An 18919-nucleotide genomic window follows, 5' to 3' on the forward strand; every position below is an offset into this window, starting at 1 on the left:
TGTCTGCTTTGAAGCATAAGCTCATCTAGTGTGATAGATAACCAGTGCTAAGTACGGCCGAAATGGGTGATGGATCAACACATAATAAACGGATCGATGGATCAACTGAGGAACCACTGAAGAAATCTAATACTTCTCACGTTCACAGAATGATAGTACCATCCAGATGAATGAAAGAAAACTGAAAAATCTTGTCATCAGCACAACCAAACATCTACAGATGGAGATTACACCTGAAACGGGCTAGATCAGCCCTTTCATGTCAGAAGCATATTGCATCAATCTCAATCGGGCATGATAGCGGTCCCATGTCTTCTCACTCTGCATCCTCTATCTCGGTATCCTCTGGAACGCCACGCATATACATAACGTTGTTGCACCTGTCGATTGAGAGGGCACACAGTGAGGTGCTATGTATGGTAAGCATGCCAATTTGATCAAGGAAAATATGTTTACCCAGCTATTGTTCTCATGGACCAAATCCATACACTCATTTTATTTCATCAAATAACAGTAAACTTAGGCTGTGTTTGGCATTGCGGTGGATTATGATAATCAAGCTTTTCCAACCGGCTTTTGGCTATCTTCTTGTTTGGCAAACCAACTTTTTCCTGTTTTCATGTGTATTTTTCAACAGCAGATTATAAAATAAGTTCAGGGCAGCACAGTTCAGCAATGCCAAACTAAGCCTTAGAACGCAGGGTGGTAGATGCATGCTTTAGCAGGGCTGCTCTTCAAGTGCAAAAGCATGTGGACTAACTCACACTAGCAAGGTTAACAGGATCACAAATTGCTACCTTATCAGTATCTCTCCAAGGTTTCCAGAGAATTGCCCGTCAATATACTCCTCTGTATTAGCAAGCTGCAAGCAGTAAGCACAAGATAGCAACAAAAAAATTAGAAATGGCGATCTGCCCTGAGAAAGTAGCTCCTATAATGCAGCTGAACCCCCAAAAAAGAGAATAAAGCAATACCTGTAGATTCATGTATGAGTCCACAGATACAAGGTATCCTGGGAAAGGAAAATGCTGTTAGTCGGCATTATTGAGGGGAAGGCAAATTCTGAAGAACGAATCACGTGAACTGAACATGGAATACAATAGAATTGGCAGATAAAAACGCATATCTACCTTTGTACTCCATGCCCCACTTCAGTTTGACAATAACAGGCTTCCCTGTCAGGTTGTTTAAGAAAGGCTTTGGGTTAACTGGTACAGTGGCCTGCACAAAGTAAGAATCCATTAGGAAGTGAACTATGAGGCCATATACTTCCTTTCTCCTTTTTTTAGGAATATGAGGTTATATTTCACTGTTGATGGGAAGATAAAAATGATGAGCCTGTCATTGTTTTGTCATAAAAAAATTCCAGTAGTCAACTGCATGGTAGTTTTTCAACATGAAATGATAAGTAGCTTACTATTGTAATAGGAAGGCATGAAGATTTTTGGAGGTAAGTTAAATATCAGAAATGCATATCATGAATTTTTTTTACAGTATAAGTAGCATGTTGTGAATCAAGTTTCAATATTTAATCAAGATCCTTTTGCAACTATAGAAGCTGAACAATGTTTATGCTGAAATGACCATTAGGCAACTGGCAATTATTGTTTTTCACCAGACAATTGAGATCACTAGAAATTTCATAATTTGGGTACAAAATTTGGAGTGAACAATGTGATGATCAATCTGAAGCCAAATCTGGGTGCATCTTTGGATTGTGCTAAGATAAATAGATTGCAAACAAAGCTACGAGACTGGCATTGATATTGACAGACAATAAGCCAAGGATATCACCGATTTCAACATTGTTAAGCTAAAGACGAGCAAGATCAAAATCACAAGAAATGGTGATTGGCAGCCGTAACACAGAAGGGGAATACAATGAGATCACTGATCTCAAACCAATGCAAGAAAATGCAACAAGATCATACACACAAAAACAAGCCAAAGGGGGTAATGAGGATCAGTTGCTGCAACTTTACAATGCACTTATGTATTTTAAACTACTATTTTTGTTGAAATGCACCAGCAGTCTTTTCCCCTGTTTCCCTGCTGAAGATCCATTTCGAGTCAGCTAGAGTACCGTCATATGTCTAACCAGTTCTGATCTCACTCTCAGCACCACCAAGGCACTCGGATAAATAAAATCACAAGTTTCACATCAAACACTCTCGTTGTTAAGAGCTTCACTATAAAATAATGAAAGAGATGGCACCAACATGACGGTATAATGAACTTTTTACCAGCAAGGCGGCAAGAAGATGCCAACGAATGTTGGATAAGCTGCACGCGATGCTCCATCATACCCATTGGGTGGCGACAGGAATAGTTTAGTGTTTAGGTTACCTGCAAATCTTGTTTCAGCAAAAAGGGTGCAATTTTGTTGTGTTGTGGCCTGGCCTCATCTATCCTTGTGAAGGATGTAATACCTCACTCTCGTTTTGAACTGTTTGTACGCTGGTCTTCCCAGCCAAACTACTGAGCTTTCTATACAATTGGGTCCACAAGTTCCTTTTCTCTACAAAGAAAGCTTCATTATACTATAACGAACAAGCACTTAGGTTTGACGCATTACAAGCTATGTTGCACTGACAGTCAGCTGATTCCGGGATTAAAAAATTTCCGATAGTGCGCAACACGGGTAAAAATAATACACATATATAAACTATGCAAGTGCCCGCCACAAACTATTTTTGCTTCCCTCACAGCATGCCATGTCAATATTGTTTTTAGAATAATTCTCAAAGCGGCTCACTGTTCTCGCCTCCTCTACTACGCACTTCACATTGGGCGCCTCGTCCCAAACCCAGCTAATCACCTTCCATATCCCTAGCACAGCGCCGGCCAGGAGCACAAGCAGCGGCAAGAACTGCATGATACACTGAGGAGGTAACACAGAACACAAATCAGCACCGCATGTTTCCTCTCCTGCCTTGCATGTGGCCAAGTACAACCTTTTACTTCTAGATATCCATGCACGTGAGTAGCCCTACCCGTGTGCTTGTTTTCTTTGCTGATTCGTTTATTTGATTACACCCTGATTGATCACTTCAATTCATACTATCACTTACTTTATTATTCAGCAAATTATTTTGTTTAAAGCTCAGGTAATGTTGAATCTTCAACTATTGGATCCATTGCTTCCTGATGTTTTTTTCTTGGGTGGATGTAACATGTTAAATGAAAGAACTGCTACTTTAATGTCTTTGTTGGTTGCTTACAAGGTGAGAATTCATGATTGAATTTTTTTTCCCATCACCTTTGGACCAGCCCTGGATGGTAGATTCAGACTACAAGGCACACTGGACTAAGTGGTTCAATGAGTAATACTATACAATATGGTTTGTTATGCTTGACAAGCTTGAATTGAGTAGACAAATGTTATTGACAGTTCTATAAAGGCTATGCTGAAATGCAATAACTAAACTTTGTACTAGTAACATCCCCCAAATAATTGATTCTAGAACATCATTTTTTATTCTTTATTATTTTTGTAAAGTGATTGTAAGCAAATGTCCAGCAACAACCGGGATATCACCTAGTATAATATAAGGCTCTCTCTTCACTCTGTTTGTCGGCAGTACGCAGTGGGACAATGAAAAAGTAGGTTTAAAAGGAGATTAGCCGTAAAAAAAAAAAATCTACCAGCCTCTCCAATCTACAGCAGAACAACCTAGCGCTCAAGACGGGATTTCACGTTTTGGCTAGCCAGTACTCGGTACTAGCTGGCTTCGCAAATTCGGCGGGAATGGAGCGTAAGGAAGGTGAGGAAAAGGAGCTCACCATAGGGAGGACTGCGGGGTTGGTTGTGCTGCCGAAAACGCGGGTCGCCCGCCGCCCGTGTAGATCTGCCGAGGCCTGTGAGAGAGGGCGAGCAGGATGGGGTGGCCGTCTATCTGGTATAGAGAGCGAGATGGTTGGCAGCCGGTTGTAGACGAAGTGAGGTCGCCGTCGCCGGTCAGCTGGAGAGGTTCGCTGAGAAACGCTGAAGCGAGACGGCGGAGCAGAGGCCGGCGTCCGCGACTCTCCGGGAGAAGACAGGGTTCGGGTTAAGGGTTTATGCTTTCTCTATGCTTTATGGGCCTGTTGAACTTTTCCCTTCTGGGCCGACTCAACAATACATCTCGCAGTTTTCAAAAGTATGGGCTGGGCCTTGGGAGGTTTGGCATCCGATGATTTAAGTTGCTGATTCTTGTTCTTAAAAAACAAAAGTTACTGATTCTCTCTCTAAAAAAAATCTTGTTCTTTCACCGTCCAATAAAGAATGTTTCAACTTTGACTAAATTTTAATGCACCTATACACTAAGTCATGTCTAGATACATCCAAATTTTGACAAACTTGAGACGTCTTTTGTATGATATACCGATTAGTATTTTTTAGAATCTACCGATTCCCTCTGCTAATAGAAAAGAACCCTTTTGGTGTTTGGCCCCTGTATTGTGTACGGTTTTCATACCCTCCTGACGGCAAGCAGAGATTACATTTGAGACCAGCTCCATTAAAAGACCGCAACTTTGACAGTGGAGGTACACGAGCACGGATGAACAGGTCAAGAAACGCACACACGGTCCATGCCGCCACCAATAAAAACATTTGAAAAAAAAGTAAAACTTTCTTCCTTTAGCTAATTCCTATGATTAAGCACAGCTCGCTGCAACGTGTTAGGTAATGGCAACGTGACATGCATGTTTTTATATCCAAGGCTAGCTGTGCCACTTGGCTTCCTGTGGCGTATATACTAGCTAGGCAGCCATGAAAGGCTGGACAAGAAGCAGATATCACAACGTGACAAGTCATTAGAAAACCATAGCAAAACCTTGTCAGTGGAGGGTTCATGAGCACAGATGAACAGGTCAGAGAAACGTACTGATCACACGCCTCATGCCTCTGCTAACAAAAACCTTTTTTAAAGTGTCAAAGCATTATTGCCTAGCTAATCCTTTTATGATTAAGCACTGGTAGCAGCGTCGTGTTAGGTAATGTGAACGAGACTCGCATGTTAATTTCATCGTTTCTTATTCAAGGCTGCTGTTGTGCCAGAGTGGCGCCACTTGTGGTGTATCCGTGTGTGGACTAGACAGATGACAGACTCGACAACCTGTCTTGTGGAATACTAGAATGGCACGGGCCTGAATCACCTGATGACCTATAGTCCTATATGGTCTCCCTGGTTGGTAAGGTCGATTTCAGAATTCCCAACGAACTTGTCCGAACAACAACGTTTCCCCTTTTTAGTATCAAGGAGAAGGAGCTCGATCGACCATTTTTCCTTAACTTTCAAACACTTCCCACCAAAAACTTATACAACTTCTGTCCGCTTTTCAACAAAATTTATTGCAAGTCTCAAATAGAAGCATGCAACGTCCTACCACTTTCACCGGAATTTCAAAAGAAAACTACAACTTTCAACCGTATTGCAACAAAATATCTACAACTTTCAACCATATTCCAACAAAATATCCACAACTTTCACTTAAAATCATAAAACTTTTAGCAGCTTAAACCCAAAATTTTGCAAAGTTCAACTAAATTTATATAGCTCCCAAGGTGGTTTCACTCTGTACTTTTTTTTTGAGGAAAATTCACTCTGTACTTTCAATTTTAGAAAACTCAATTTTCCCCATACATGGCAACCTGGCCCATATGGTCTGCCCCTAAAGCCTAACACTTGGACCGGGCTTGGACTCTAGTTTTCAGTCTGAAGCATAGCCTATGAACCCAGGAAAATACCAAAATGGTCAAGCAATGATATTTTTTTTTAAGTGCAATAAATCATTTAAGCCTTCCCCAAAAGATTAATTTAATTTTCTTGTGCAAAAGGACATTCTTGCTGGGCCAGGCCTAGGTTTGGCATTTTGGTGCCGAGCTTTGTGAGGCCCGGCAAGAAACATATTCTAACTCGGTCTATGCACGTGTATAACCGCATGGATCGGTGTTAGCAATAGGAATATCGAGTGGTCGTGCACAGAGGGTACAAGAAGAATAGTGAGGAGGCTAGTGGCGGTATGATCTTACCTATGACTTCCTGACATTGGGAGTACCTACTTTGGTGGTGTTTCTCGATCCCTCCAAGAGAAAAACAGACTAAAGGGGAACGAACCCTATGGCATACCATTAAGAGGAGGTGTGAAACTCGACATCTTACCCAACAAGTTAGCTTATGCTTGCTGAGGTCATTCTCGGGTCAACAAGAAGGCGACATTTCCAACTATTGGGCCAAGAACCCGTACACATCTCTAAGATGGAGAAGAGAGAAAAAAAAAAGGAGGAAATAGTTGCCTCTTCCACACCAGAAGTTGCCAGAGGTTGGGTGCCACATCACTTCCCTAGTGGAGCAATAACATGCAATTGATGATGCGTAGAGGGTAGGGATGGGCTTGAGGGTAGACCACACTGAAAAAAGCCACACGTCAAGCACCACTATCTAGATCTATCAAGCACCTCAATGGCACACCAAGGATTTTTCTCGGTCATTGTAAGTTCAATCCTGACTACGCATCTTATGAACTCTTTCAGATTTAACAAGGAAAAATTGGTTAACGGCATTTCTATGTTTGAACTTAACCATTGTATCTTCGTAGTTAATTTGGATATGTCAAATTTCTATGTCACCGGTCTCATATTTCATAAATAGTATTTTGTAAAGCCTATTTGGATATAGCCAAGTTATGTATTTATATATCAGTATTAAAAGCATGATCTCTATTTGATCCAGAGGATCCTGGCCATCAAACCACGTAAATCATACGTTTCTCGTCGTTCCAATGTTGTTGCATATCACATCACTACTCTCTCCGTTCCATAAAGATTGGCACGGAGCTCTAGTTCAATCTTTATGGAATGGATGGAGTATTAGTTTGGCAAAAAAACCATCAATGCTTTTTATTTGAAAAATCCTCAATTAGTCATCATTCAATTCGGTTGATTCAAAACTATTCCAATCATTTAGACAATTTGTCCTACCAGCAAATTCGTATGCATTAGAATGCACGTACACAATTTGCAAAATTGGCGCCGTGACACACAGAGACGGTGTTAGGAGGCAGCGAGGCGCCGTTGTCATGGTGCAAAAATCTTAAAAGTGTAGGAGATCTAAAAGTCTAAAACCGCAACAAACAAGTTAGAGGAAGCCAAATCAACGGAATTTACTACGGACATCGAGCGAGGGTGCACATCGTCTTTCGTTATCTTTAGCCGTATAAAGACCTGATTAGGCGGCCCCCCACCTACAACTCGCATCATCATTTGATCAGGCAGCACGAGCCACTAGGATGTGAATTTATTTTTCTTTACAAACATGTATTGACAGTATTGTGTTTGTTTCAGTCCGTAGAGAAAGTGTTACGCCAATTTGAATTCTCCAAAAAAAAAAGAGCCTGAAGCTACTACACGATTGATCATTGATGTCATCACAAGGGCCCACACCGCACCAGGGCACTGTCATTCACCCAACAACCCCGGAGGCCCGGACGAAGAAATGCGTCCCTCGGATCTTGGACGGCCGCACACGCTCGCGGGCGCTCTACTGCTTTCTTCCCCTCCTCTGCCTTTTGCGCGCGGTTGGACTGCACCATGCACGCACCACCACCATCAGTTGAGCTTTGGCGAGGCAGCGGTGCGGCACCCGAAGCTCGACCACTCATCCGCGGTCCAGTCCTTCCACCGGCGGCTGCCCACTCCGCTGTCCGCCTTTTCCTGCTCGCCGGCGTCGCAGCCAACTTTCCTTCGTTCCTGCACTGCTGCATTGCAAACACTGTAGCCTGTGGCATGTGGGCATCGCATCTGAGAGTGAGGAGAGGATCGGACGGACGGCCCTGTGGGCTGTGGCGTCAGCGTGACGTCGCCCGCTCCACCGGCTCGGTCGGTGCTCGGCGGTAGGTGGAACGGAACCGACCGGCCGGGCTTCGTGGTCGTTGGAGCGGTCCGGTCCGGTCCAATTGTTTTTTTGTTAAAATGATCTAATTGCCCCGTGCCTTCCCCGTCAGGTAAGACTACTCTACTTTTTTTTTTTTGGTTTTGGTTTTGCGGGGAACTGCTCCACATTGTTTGACCATCCAATTAACTCTATTTGTTTGCTTTCTTATTACGGAGGTCGTACAATCGCGGGAATTCTCTACTGTACGTGTTAGTTCAGCTACGTATATGATAATAATACAACACGCATCATGTGACCTAGCGGTATACAGCACTCCGTACAATACACTGGCACCCACTCTCACGCACTCGCTGCTCGGGATTGACTTCAGAATGTTAAAGTATCCACTCGACAATACAGCAGTACTATATAGTCTCCCGAGTTCCAACTTCCAAAGGAGATAGCTGTATTGTTAATCGGATTCTTTTTTTTTTCTCGAGAGTCGTAGTAATCTGTCGAATACTCTGCTAAACACGTTGTTTCGTATCCTTCTTTTATGCCACGAAAAATGAGAATAAAATAACTCGGCGTGCTACATTGCCCAATAACTTCAGTATCGTCTTCCATGCCGATCGATCGGATAAGCGAAGTAATGCAAAGTACTGCCACTGTCTGTATCTCATCCAGACCACCGAAGCAACAAAACCCAAGGAATTCGAAGATAAAGTTTCTGGACCCACAGCCACTAGTCCGCTCTCTCGCCCTTCACGCAACAGAGTGGTGTAAAACTGAGCCGTGCACACGTACGCCGGGGCAGGCTCTAACGCAAAATCGTCACCAACCCCAGCTCACAATCGACCGATCGATCGAAAACTGAACTACATTCCGTAGAACGGCTGCTGCCTGGTGGAGTGCTCCAGTATTGGGTTAGGTAAACGACGTCGACGTGGCACCCCCGGGTCAACGAACCCCAGCCACTCTCGCTCACCAACCACAAAACGCCCGTCCACTCTCACTGCCACGCAGGCCCCACACGCCACCCTCCCTGGCCCCACTCACCAACTCCCTTCCTCCCTGCCCCCGTATATTACCCCCGCCAGCTTCCATTCCTTCCTCCCTTCCCCAGGGGAGATCGATCGATCAAGCTCGCGCGTGCTACGCAAGCTACAAGCCAGCCAGCCAGCCAGCCAGCCAGCTCCTCCTACCGCACCAACCAATTCGACTCCCAGCTTAATTCGATTCCCGTCATTCGCCGGTGAAGTAGCTAAATCATCCATGGGGTCTGTCCCGGAGGAGTCGCCGGCGGCGGGGGAGGAGACGGTGTTCCGGTCGAGGCTGCCGGACATCGAGATCCCGAGCGAGCAGACGCTGCAGAGCTACTGCTTCGCGAAGATGGCCGAGGTCGGGTCCCGGCCTTGCCTGATCGACGGGCAGACGGGGGAATCCTACACCTACTCCGAGGTGGAATCCCTGACGCGGCGGGCGGCGGCGGGGCTGCGGCGGATGGGCGTGGGGAAAGGGGACGTGGTCATGAACCTCCTCCGCAACTGTCCCGAGTTCGCCTTCTCCTTCCTGGGGGCGGCCCGGCTGGGCGCCGCCACCACCACCGCCAACCCGTTCTACACCCCGCACGAGATCCACCGCCAGGCGGAGGCCGCCGGGGCCAAGCTCGTCGTCACCGAGGCCTGCGCCGTGGAGAAGGTCAGGGAGTTCGCCGCGGGGAAGGGGATCCCCGTGGTCACTGTCGACGGGAGGTTCGACGGGTGCGTGGAGTTCGAGGAGCTGATCGGCGGCGAGGAAGAGATGGATGAGGGTGAGATCCACCCGGATGATGTCGTCGCGCTGCCGTATTCGTCCGGCACCACGGGGCTCCCCAAGGGCGTCATGCTCACGCACCGCAGCCTCATCACCAGCGTCGCCCAGCAGGTACGCCGTGCGCGGCCGACGCCATTTTTGACCTCTGCTTCGAGCTCTGTCTCCCATGTCTCGGTCAATTCCTCTGCCTGTCGGCGCCGAAGCCAGCCCACAGTTCTACGGGTGGTGGGTCCACGTTCTACGGGTGTAGCCATCAGGGCCCACCTGGCAGTGCGAATCAGGATAATTTTTTCTTTCTATCTTTTGGAAAAACAAAAACGAATTTAGGATATTTTGGTCCGGAGTGTCAAAGACTGAAAGCAAGTAGACGACCACCGGGGGCCATGATTATTCGTGGCATCTCGTGCCGCCCCTAAATTCGTCCACTCGCGTCCTACTGCCAGTGTGCCCACAGGACCAGATGCGCACGCCAAGATTCGTGCCTGACGCACTCTGCATTTGGCGCCCGCGTCACATAGATTTTCAAACTAGACCTGAAAACAGTAACTAGTGTTCTAAATCACCAGTCAGACATCATCAGCCAGCTTATGTCTCATTCTGGGGTGGTAATTATAATTAATCCGCTGCAGGTGGACGGCGAGAACCCGAACCTGTACTTCAGCAAGGAGGACGTGGTGCTGTGCCTGCTCCCGCTGTTCCACATCTACTCGCTCAACTCGGTGCTGCTGGCGGGGCTCCGCGCGGGGAGCGCCATCGTGATCATGCGCAAGTTCGACATCGGCGCCCTGGTGGACCTGGTGCGCGCCCACGGCGTCACCGTGGCGCCCTTCGTGCCGCCCATCGTGGTGGAGATCGCCAAGAGCGACCGCGTTTCCGCCGCCGACCTCGCATCCATCCGCATGGTCATGTCCGGCGCCGCGCCCATGGGCAAAGAGCTCCAGGACGCCTTCATGGCCAAGATCCCCAACGCCGTTCTCGGCCAGGTCCGGCCTTTGGGTCTAGCCCTTGTGTTTGTTTTTAATTTGGTTGTGAATGTTTTGGGGTTCTGATGATTGGTGTGTGCGTGTGGATTGCAGGGGTACGGGATGACGGAGGCGGGGCCGGTGCTGGCCATGTGCCTGGCGTTCGCCAAGGAGCCGTTCAAGGTCAAATCCGGGTCGTGCGGCACGGTGGTGCGCAACGCGGAGCTCAAGATCGTCGACCCGGACACCGGCGCCTCGCTCGCCAGGAACCAGCCCGGGGAGATCTGCATCCGCGGGGAGCAGATCATGAAAGGTATTGTTGACCGTTGCTCCCTCTCGGCTCTTTCCTTCCTGCGTCTAGTAGCCTTGGCACTTGAACTGGAGTTTTTGCGTTGGAATGCCGCATTTGCTTGGGTTGGCTGGCGTCTTGGCGCGGGAGCGTAGGGAAAAGTCGCGGCAACTGCTACTGATGTGGACAAACTTGCCGAGAGTTTCGGTACATAAAGTTCCCAGTATACGGAGTAGTTGTACGTACTAGTTAACTAATTTGGCTGGTCCACTCCGGCCATCCGATTAGGCCCAACGACCACCACCAGAATTTTTCGTTCTGCCCAACTCGATCGTCGCTAGCATGTCGAAAACAAAGTTGATTTGTAGCTAGGGACACTTTAAAGTTGGTTGGAGACTTGGTGGTCGGCTTGCTGGTTCAACAAAAGCTCCATGCGACCATGCATGCTACCTACCTGATGATTGTATTAAGAGGCGTATATAATTCCGTCCACTCCACTCCACTCCACGTTTCTGGGTTAGCAGCCGTAGGCGCGTGGTTTGGTGTCGGCACGACATATATCTTAGCAGTACCAGTATATCTGTTATCGAATAAATGAATAGAGAAGCAATCATGCGTTCCCTCTCTGTCTCTCAACTTGTCTGCACAACCTGGATCCCAGAATCCATGACCATGTGGCCCGGGGTCGAAACTGAGACGCAAGGAAGCCTAGAGCTGCAGAGGTTTCGTTTTCGTAATGAAAATGGAGTCCGACCTGCCCTCCGTCCCTGGAAGTCTTAAAAAGCAAACGTAGTCCGGCTAGGAAGGTAGGTCAGGAGGAAAACAAATTTGTTAATTAGGACAACTCAACTGTAAGAACGAATCATGCGTACAGTACCGCCGGTTGGTACTTAGCGTGCAAAGTGGGGAGAGGTGGATCGCGTCAGGTGTATCTATCGGTGCTCTGCAAGCTGCAGTACTGAAGGGGTCGTGCGCCGTCGTGGTCAAAGAGCTACTTATGCCGTGATTCCTGTACAGCTATCTGCTCAACCACTAATGAACCAAACCGTACCAAACCATGATGTGACCAATAAAGCCAGAGCCCAGAGGCTGCATCCCAAAGAATCAAGTGCCACAAGAGTCTGACCAAACTCCAGTTGAGACCAGTCCGAGCGTCCCATGTGAGGTTTTTACTTTCCGACAGTCAGTTGTTGTATTCACGCAGCAGCTACTAGCAAACAAGAGCTGCCCCAGATTGTTCCACGCGGTGGCTCGCTCGATCGGTCTGTGTGTCACTCCAGACAGGCCAACTGAAGCCATCACCTGAACGCACTTAACGATGTCATGTGCAAACTGCAGTTGAGTTATGGTTGTGAATAGTTCCTGGACGGCGATCACGCTTGCATACTTGCACACGCGGTTTCTTGAGAATCTTTGAAACGTAGCACTACCAGTAGAATTTTGGCGATGGATGGCGATGGTTCCTGGAAGTAGTTAACTGACAAGCACACGGCGATCGACAGGTTACCTGAACGACCCAGAGTCGACCAAGAACACCATCGACAAGGACGGCTGGCTGCACACCGGCGACATCGGCTTCGTGGACGACGACGACGAGATCTTCATCGTCGACAGGCTCAAGGAGATCATCAAGTACAAGGGCTTCCAGGTGGCGCCGGCGGAGCTCGAGGCGCTCCTCATCACGCACCCGGAGATCAAGGAGGCCGCTGTTGTATCGTAAGTACTCATGTCGACTTTCCCTACAAATGTTCAGTTCAGCAATCAGCAATCACTTCTGTGCTGCTAGTTTCATGAACAGAGCTAGAATTCTCACGTTGCCTCATGATGGTCTCTTGTTGCAGATTGAAGGACGATCTTACCGGTGAAATCCCTGTCGCGTTCGTTAAGAGGATTGACGGTTCCGAAATCACCGAGGCCGAGATCAAACAATTTGTCGCAAAGGAGGTAACTAATGCCACACAAGTTTTTAAGTGCTCAAATATTTGCGTTTGCTAATGAGCAATTGCTACTTAGCAATGTTTTGAATGGAGAAACTGAAAAGGCAGAGCTTATAACTAAGACATTCGACACGATGCAACAGGTTGTTTTCTACAAGAGGATCCACAAGGTCTTCTTCACCGACTCCATTCCCAAGAGCCCTTCCGGCAAGATCCTAAGGAAGGACTTGAGAGCCAGGCTCGCTGCCGGCGTCCCCAGCGACGACACCGCGCCCAGAAGCTAAGGGCCGCCGCCGTCCTCCGAACTCGATTTCAAGCATCCAGAACACACAGCCAGCTATCCACGCTGCTGCTATACATCGCTTAAAATATTGGTCGATCTCCAGGAAATGGGGACAGGAAGGGGGGGAGCTGATTGTCAGATTCTTACAGGAGATTTTTAGTTTGTTGGTTGGTTGGATTCTTCCGGCTTGTGTAATGTTCATAAAATGAATTAAAGTGGAATCATATATATAGATGTATTGTTTTTGGCCATATGAACAGAGCTGATTTCCAAATGGATACAAATGCATACGCCATACGGTGCTTCTCTTACGAGTATGAGATATCTTTTTGGAACCTGCCCATCTCTTTTCGTTTTCATTTTGCTTCATCAGGTATACATGAATTTAGCACAAAATCCACATTCATCGAATTATTTGCCATGAAATTCATACCTCGGTTTGCGCCATTTTTTTTTGACAGGTTTTTTTTTGAGCGCATTTTTTTTGACAGGTCGGTTTGCGACAATGTAAATGTAATGTCAGGTGATGTGTCTTCGATGTCAGGTTTCTCAGCCCACACGACATCTCAGCCCAATAGATAAACATGCACGGTCCACCACTTCGTAATATACGGAAAAGATAACACTGGGCCTCATTTAGTTTATCGGCCATATTATGTTCCCGAAATGTTCTTACTCGTCTAAGCCCAGTTGATAAACAATGCACAGCCCAATATACAGTGATAAACACATGGGCCTCATTTGTTTTAGCGGCCATATCATGTTCACAAAACGTTCTTACATGTGTACGGAGTATTTGCTAGCTGCCTGCCAGTAGTGCTAAAGCAAAGCAAAGGGCAAAGGCTAGCGAGCGCTAGCCGAATTTAATCATCACCCATGCTTTCTCTGGGCGTCGTCTCCTTCTGGCTCCAGAGTCAAGAGTCTCCTGTCTGATCCCAGGTTCGGCAGCTGCGTGGCGCGCTGTGGCGGCGACGGCGAGTAGAGGCGGAAGAGGTGGCGCGCGGAGAAGGCGGAGAGGAGGGCCATGGCGACGGCGGCGGCGAGGGCGCAGACCATGCCGACGGCGGCCTGCTCGCAGAAGCGGGTGTAGATGTTGCAGAGCTTGCTCCACTGCAGGGGCTCCACCCCCGCCAGCGCCACGAAGCACGCCTGCAGCGCCGCCGCCGTGCACGCCAACACCACGTAAGCGCATCCCTGCGGAATTCGTGTGCAACTCAACGAATAAATTTCCAAACATCGCCTTATTTCTCGGATTCCATTTCGGCCAAATTAAATCCCAACTAAAATGTGAAACATTGCGCGCCTTTTTCCATTCGAGACTAACTGGAACCCAACTGATGAAGTCTCATAACTTTCAACAAAAAAAGTTTACCATCATCTATAACCCGTTCATCCATGACTCAGAATTAACTAAGCCCATCAACAACGTCAGACCCATCTCGCGCGAAAGTTACGAGCCTTAGCCCAAAATCGGCAACAAGCCCTTAAGATGATCTAAGAACAACAAGTAAGACAATAATTATCAATCTTAGTAACCCCTCCAACCCATATTACTTGTTGCAATATTACATGTATCTAGATGCTTATTAAACATAGATGCATTCATATTTGGACAAATTTGAGACAAAATATATGGGTTGGAGCTCGGAGGGAGTAGCATGTTTTGAATATAAATAATTTGTAAAAACCATAGCAAGGCATGGGACAATTAGCTATTACCCATATTTTCAACCCCACCCCAATCCGAATATGGGCATCTCATGCTCACTGTCCAAACATAACCAAAACACAGGCGGGAACACCAACTACCTTTTGAGCAGGAATTTCCTGTCCCTAGCCACCGCCCTCTTCCGCTACTCTGGCCACCCCAACCCCCAGACACCGCCCTCTCTCGTCACGCTGCTGGCTTACCCCCAAGCCCCTGGCGCCGGCCCCGTCGCTGACATTCCTTCACTTTTCGCCCCTGCCACCGTCCCTCGCCGAGCTGCCAGTCTTCCCTGTCTCATCTACTCCCCGCCCTCGCTTGATCTATCTTGTCGGTTGGGTTACGGTGGCGGAGATGAGGGCATCTCCAAGGGTGAGCTCCATTTGACTTCCCATTTGTTCTATTTGAGACAAAATAAGCTGAGTAAAAATTCCTGTGCGCTCTTTAGACGTGTCGGACTCGTCGTAGGCTGTCCTAGTGCGCCTCATATTCGTACACGACTTGTGGTGCATCATGGGCATACCATCCTTGTCGTTGGCTGCACCTTGCACGCAAGACATTCTTCTAACTTGTATCCTTCATCTTCACGTTTGGTGCGCCTGCCTCCCTCTCCTCCCTCGCGCATATCTTGATGTTGGATATCAACACTTGAGGATCCGTACCCTCATTATCCCCCCCCCCCTTCTTTAAAAAGCGTTGTCCTCAACGCTGAAAGGTCTTTTCCAGCGGGTGGAGTCAGATCAGCAACATCGCCACACTCCATCTTCAAGCCTCGCCAGCCTGACACACCACGTCCTCCCTCTCGGCTAGCTTGACCTGCCCTCGGCGCCACTTCCGTTGTCGGCACCACCAACCTAATTGAGACATAAAGCATCCTCCGAATGTAATGAAGCACACCTCGCATATCACCCTGAACAAACAGGACAAATTCTTGTACGCTAAGAGTTCAAATAAGCTGAGTACACCCGTATGTGCAATCTGTTAGAAACCAATGTCTCTTTTTCCTTTTAATCCTTTCCTTGTTGTCCTTGTGAAGCCAGAAACTTCCTGGAACTTGGAACTTGCTGGAGAAACTTGCCGGTTCTTCCCGGAACTTGCCGGGACGTCCCGTGAAGTTGGATCTAAATTTCTTGGCTACACGTGCACACACAAATCTCCTCTTGCCTTTTTTTTTCTTTTTTTTTCGTAGCAATCTGATACCAAGATGATAAGGGGTGGCCCGATCTTCTCAGAGAGCAACGTGGATAACTTGTATGATTCTACAAATCTTCTGGCTGTTCACCGTCACCGCACGACGAATTTGCAACCCAATGGAAGTTCGCAACACCACACACTTGCGCAGTAGTCTGCCGACCACAAGTTTCGCAATCTTCCAATTCCCAGCAGAACAACAGATTATGCTCGAACTTTCAGTAGATAAAACACCCTATCGAAACGAATATGGTGTAGGTAACATTCCTGATCGAAACAAAGAGGAATTATATACTTTCAGATGAATGCTTGGAGCAATTCAACAAAAAGTTCTGAATAAGGTAAAACGTGGTCTCCCCTAAACCTAGGCGTACCCCTTGTTTATATAGACGAGGAGTAGCCCAAACTCAATACAGACTCTGACTCAGATTCAAACTAGAACTAGAATTCGACTCAGACTCAAACATGGACTCGCAGATCTGGGCGCTCCTTAGACGTGTCGGACTCGTCGTAGGCTGTCCTAGTGTGCCTCATATTCGTACAAGACTTGTGGTGCATCCTGGGCATATCATCCTTGTCGTTGGCTGCCCCTTGCACACAAGACATTCTTCTAACTTGTATCCTTCATCTTCACTTTTGGTGCGCCTGCCTCCCTCTCTTTCCTCACGCATATCTTGACGTTGGATATCAACACTTGAAGATCCGTACCCTCATCATGGGTTGTTTGGACAAATGGGGAACGGGAAAAATATCATGTTGTCCAACGAAAATCCTCATTTGTCCTCTTTACGAGTCTTTGACGTGTGGGCCAAGAAAACAAAATTTTGCATACATGCAGACCCGTAACCTCTTTCCAAATTTGGGAAAGAAATGGGAATTTGGAAAGAAATGGGGGTGATGGACCTCATTAGGTTTCATTTTTTTTTTTGACCGAAATTGGGTTGCATTTTTTGTCCGTAAACCCAGAAAAAGAACAAATGGGAAGGATACATAGGGTGTCCTTGGAGATGTGAGGAGCAAAATATGGCAAATTTTGCTTATCCGTATCTTCTCTGTCTCCTTTAACCACATTTGGTTTGGTTTGGTCTAGGTAACGAAAACATGGATAAATCGTTGGAGATACTATGGTCTCGAAGAACTGAGAGCGAAAGCGACTGCACACACCCGTCGTTATAGCAAAGCTGGCTCACGATAATTCCACCGATGCGCATTAATGGAATCAGTTGGAGCACCAAGCCCGCCCACGCATCCGGCAATTCCTTGACTGTTCCTCACGCCTCTCTATCTACAGCTACTGCTCCCCAAGTCCCCAGCCGTGTTTCGAGGGAACTGGAGTAATTAATTAAGTGAGAATTAACTTCTGGCAGCTGAGATCGGAGAGAGGCTCACCTTGTCGAGGAGGAAAGAGATCCACGCGACGGGCCTGGTGGAGTCGCCGTCGCCGGGGCAGCAGAGGAGCTTGAGGAATCGGGCGGCGTGGTAGCCGGCGGCGACGGCGGCCGCGACGACGAGCACCCAGAGCGCCTCGACGTCCCTGGGCACGGCCTTCTTCCGGACGAAGAACACCGTCTTGGTCTGCGCGCTCAGCCCCAGCAGCAGCGCCGCCGCCGCCGACGCGCACGCGCACGCGCCCCGCAGGCAAAGCTCCGCCCGAGCCGAACCCAGCACCTTCAGAACCGCCGCCGCCGCCGCCATCGCTCGGGTTTTGCTCGATCGATAGCTTGAGCCTTAATTAATTGCCTCCTGGCTAGCTAGCTAGGACGTGTTGAAGGAGCTGGCTACTATGTACTCCAGCTAGCTCGAGGAGCTGGCCATTCCTTTTGCTTTCTAGAGCGGGACACGTAAATGCGCTCAAGTAGCGGCGTCGGTCTCGCGCGCGCGGGTGTTATATCACGGATGTGGATCGGTTCCCAGCACTGCTACATCAGTGCCGGTGCTGGTGCAAGGACGTACTCAAATACTTGTCGTTGTTTTAGTGCAACATGAGGTCGAGAACTGAAACTCAAGGTGCACCAAAAAGCACGTTCATATAAAAGAAAAAATAAGTGAGGGTCGGGAGTTCAAACATAGGATTCAATCATTATGGACTTGGATATAACCACCAGCGAACCAACCAACCAATCAATGGTTAGTCCCAACAAGCTAGATAGTGTCAAATTTCATATGACTTCTGCTTGGGTATACCCCTCCCTCCTCCAAACTCAAACACAAGGATGACTCGGATTGCATGATATCTTTTCGTTAAGTTTCAGGTCACTGCCCTTTTGGCGGCAAGGACGATGCTCGAGCTAGCCGCCGAGGCGATGAGACGAGATAGGCCTGTAGCATCATGACTTGCCGCTGAAGCGCGAAGATTTGTGTGACGCAGCCGTGGTGCTGAGGCCAAGTGCAGGAGGAAGAAGGCGACGAAGGGATCCTCCATAAGACTGGAGACCATGACGGGGCACGACTTGAACGCGGAGGTTTTGAGAAGGAGACATTGTGGAGGAAAAAACATTAGTACCGAAGCCGGCCTCATTTCATATTTGAAGTGTTGAGCAAAATATCGCTTCGCCAATGTGAAAATTACTCATGAGCTGCCCACGTCATAGGTCCAAAGGAGCAGGAGAGTGTTGGAGTGTAGTGTCGGACCCAACCCCTCTCTTAGATTAGGCTTTTGGGTAAATTGGTTCGGCGCTTGAAATTAAATCTTGAGGAGAGGTCCTTGGAGAAACCCCATTCGGAACCGTGTGACGTGGAGGCTGATCGAGCTGTTTAGACCCGCTTCTCCGTCCACATGAGAAACATCTGTGAGCACCGTGAACAACAACTATACTATCTTAGATCATTGCCGGGAGAACGAAGCCTCGTCTCCACCTTCCGTCTGAGTTTCCCTCAATTT

General features: G+C 47.8%; 3 protein-coding genes across 3 annotated transcripts; 1 reads left to right on the forward strand and 2 right to left on the reverse strand.

The window, feature by feature from the left end:
- Positions 1-82: 82 nt before the first annotated feature.
- On the reverse strand, positions 83-7770 carry LOC100841438. The gene is made up of 6 exons (XM_003570461.4): positions 7528-7770; positions 3784-4068; positions 1131-1221; positions 975-1012; positions 798-862; positions 83-380 (listed from the first exon to the last, which is right to left on the reverse strand). Exons 1-6 carry the CDS (start codon positions 7768-7770, stop codon positions 317-319), a joined length of 786 nt encoding a protein of 261 aa, XP_003570509.2. The 3' UTR covers positions 83-316.
- A 1192-nt stretch (positions 7771-8962) lies between these two features.
- On the forward strand, positions 8963-13453 carry LOC100842862 (probable 4-coumarate--CoA ligase 3). Its single transcript, XM_003570465.4, has 6 exons — positions 8963-9782; positions 10301-10654; positions 10748-10946; positions 12425-12638; positions 12764-12866; positions 13003-13453. Exons 1-6 carry the CDS (start codon positions 9132-9134, stop codon positions 13141-13143), a joined length of 1662 nt encoding a protein of 553 aa, XP_003570513.1. The 5' UTR covers positions 8963-9131; the 3' UTR covers positions 13144-13453.
- Positions 13454-13721: 268 nt separating this feature from the next.
- On the reverse strand, positions 13722-18015 carry LOC100830021 (CASP-like protein 2C2). The gene is made up of 2 exons (XM_003570959.3): positions 17428-18015; positions 13722-14336 (listed from the first exon to the last, which is right to left on the reverse strand). Exons 1-2 carry the CDS (start codon positions 17731-17733, stop codon positions 14013-14015), a joined length of 630 nt encoding a protein of 209 aa, XP_003571007.1. The 5' UTR covers positions 17734-18015; the 3' UTR covers positions 13722-14012.
- Positions 18016-18919: the final 904 nt, after the last annotated feature.

This window comes from Brachypodium distachyon, chromosome 3, assembly GCF_000005505.3.
Source record: "Brachypodium distachyon strain Bd21 chromosome 3, Brachypodium_distachyon_v3.0, whole genome shotgun sequence".
Classification (NCBI taxonomy): domain Eukaryota; kingdom Viridiplantae; phylum Streptophyta; class Magnoliopsida; order Poales; family Poaceae; genus Brachypodium; species Brachypodium distachyon.

Coding starts and splice junctions, on each gene's coding strand:
- LOC100841438 (XM_003570461.4), bottom strand. CDS start 7,770: ATGCCACAGGCTACAGTGTTTGCAATGCAGCAGTGCAGGAACGAAGGA. Junction 1,222..3,783: donor ACCCCGCAGTCCTCCCTATG/GTGAGCTCCTTT, acceptor TACTTTGTGCAG/GCCACTGTACCAGTTAACCC. Junction 863..974: donor ACTCATACATGAATCTACAG/GTATTGCTTTAT, acceptor TACTGCTTGCAG/CTTGCTAATACAGAGGAGTA.
- LOC100842862 (XM_003570465.4), top strand. CDS start 9,132: ATGGGGTCTGTCCCGGAGGAGTCGCCGGCGGCGGGGGAGGAGACGGTG. Junction 10,947..12,424: donor CGGGGAGCAGATCATGAAAG/GTATTGTTGACC, acceptor GGCGATCGACAG/GTTACCTGAACGACCCAGAG. Junction 12,867..13,002: donor AACAATTTGTCGCAAAGGAG/GTAACTAATGCC, acceptor ACGATGCAACAG/GTTGTTTTCTACAAGAGGAT.
- LOC100830021 (XM_003570959.3), bottom strand. CDS start 17,733: ATGGCGGCGGCGGCGGCGGTTCTGAAGGTGCTGGGTTCGGCTCGGGCG. Junction 14,337..17,427: donor TCTCTTTCCTCCTCGACAAG/GTGAGCCTCTCT, acceptor CGAATTCCGCAG/GGATGCGCTTACGTGGTGTT.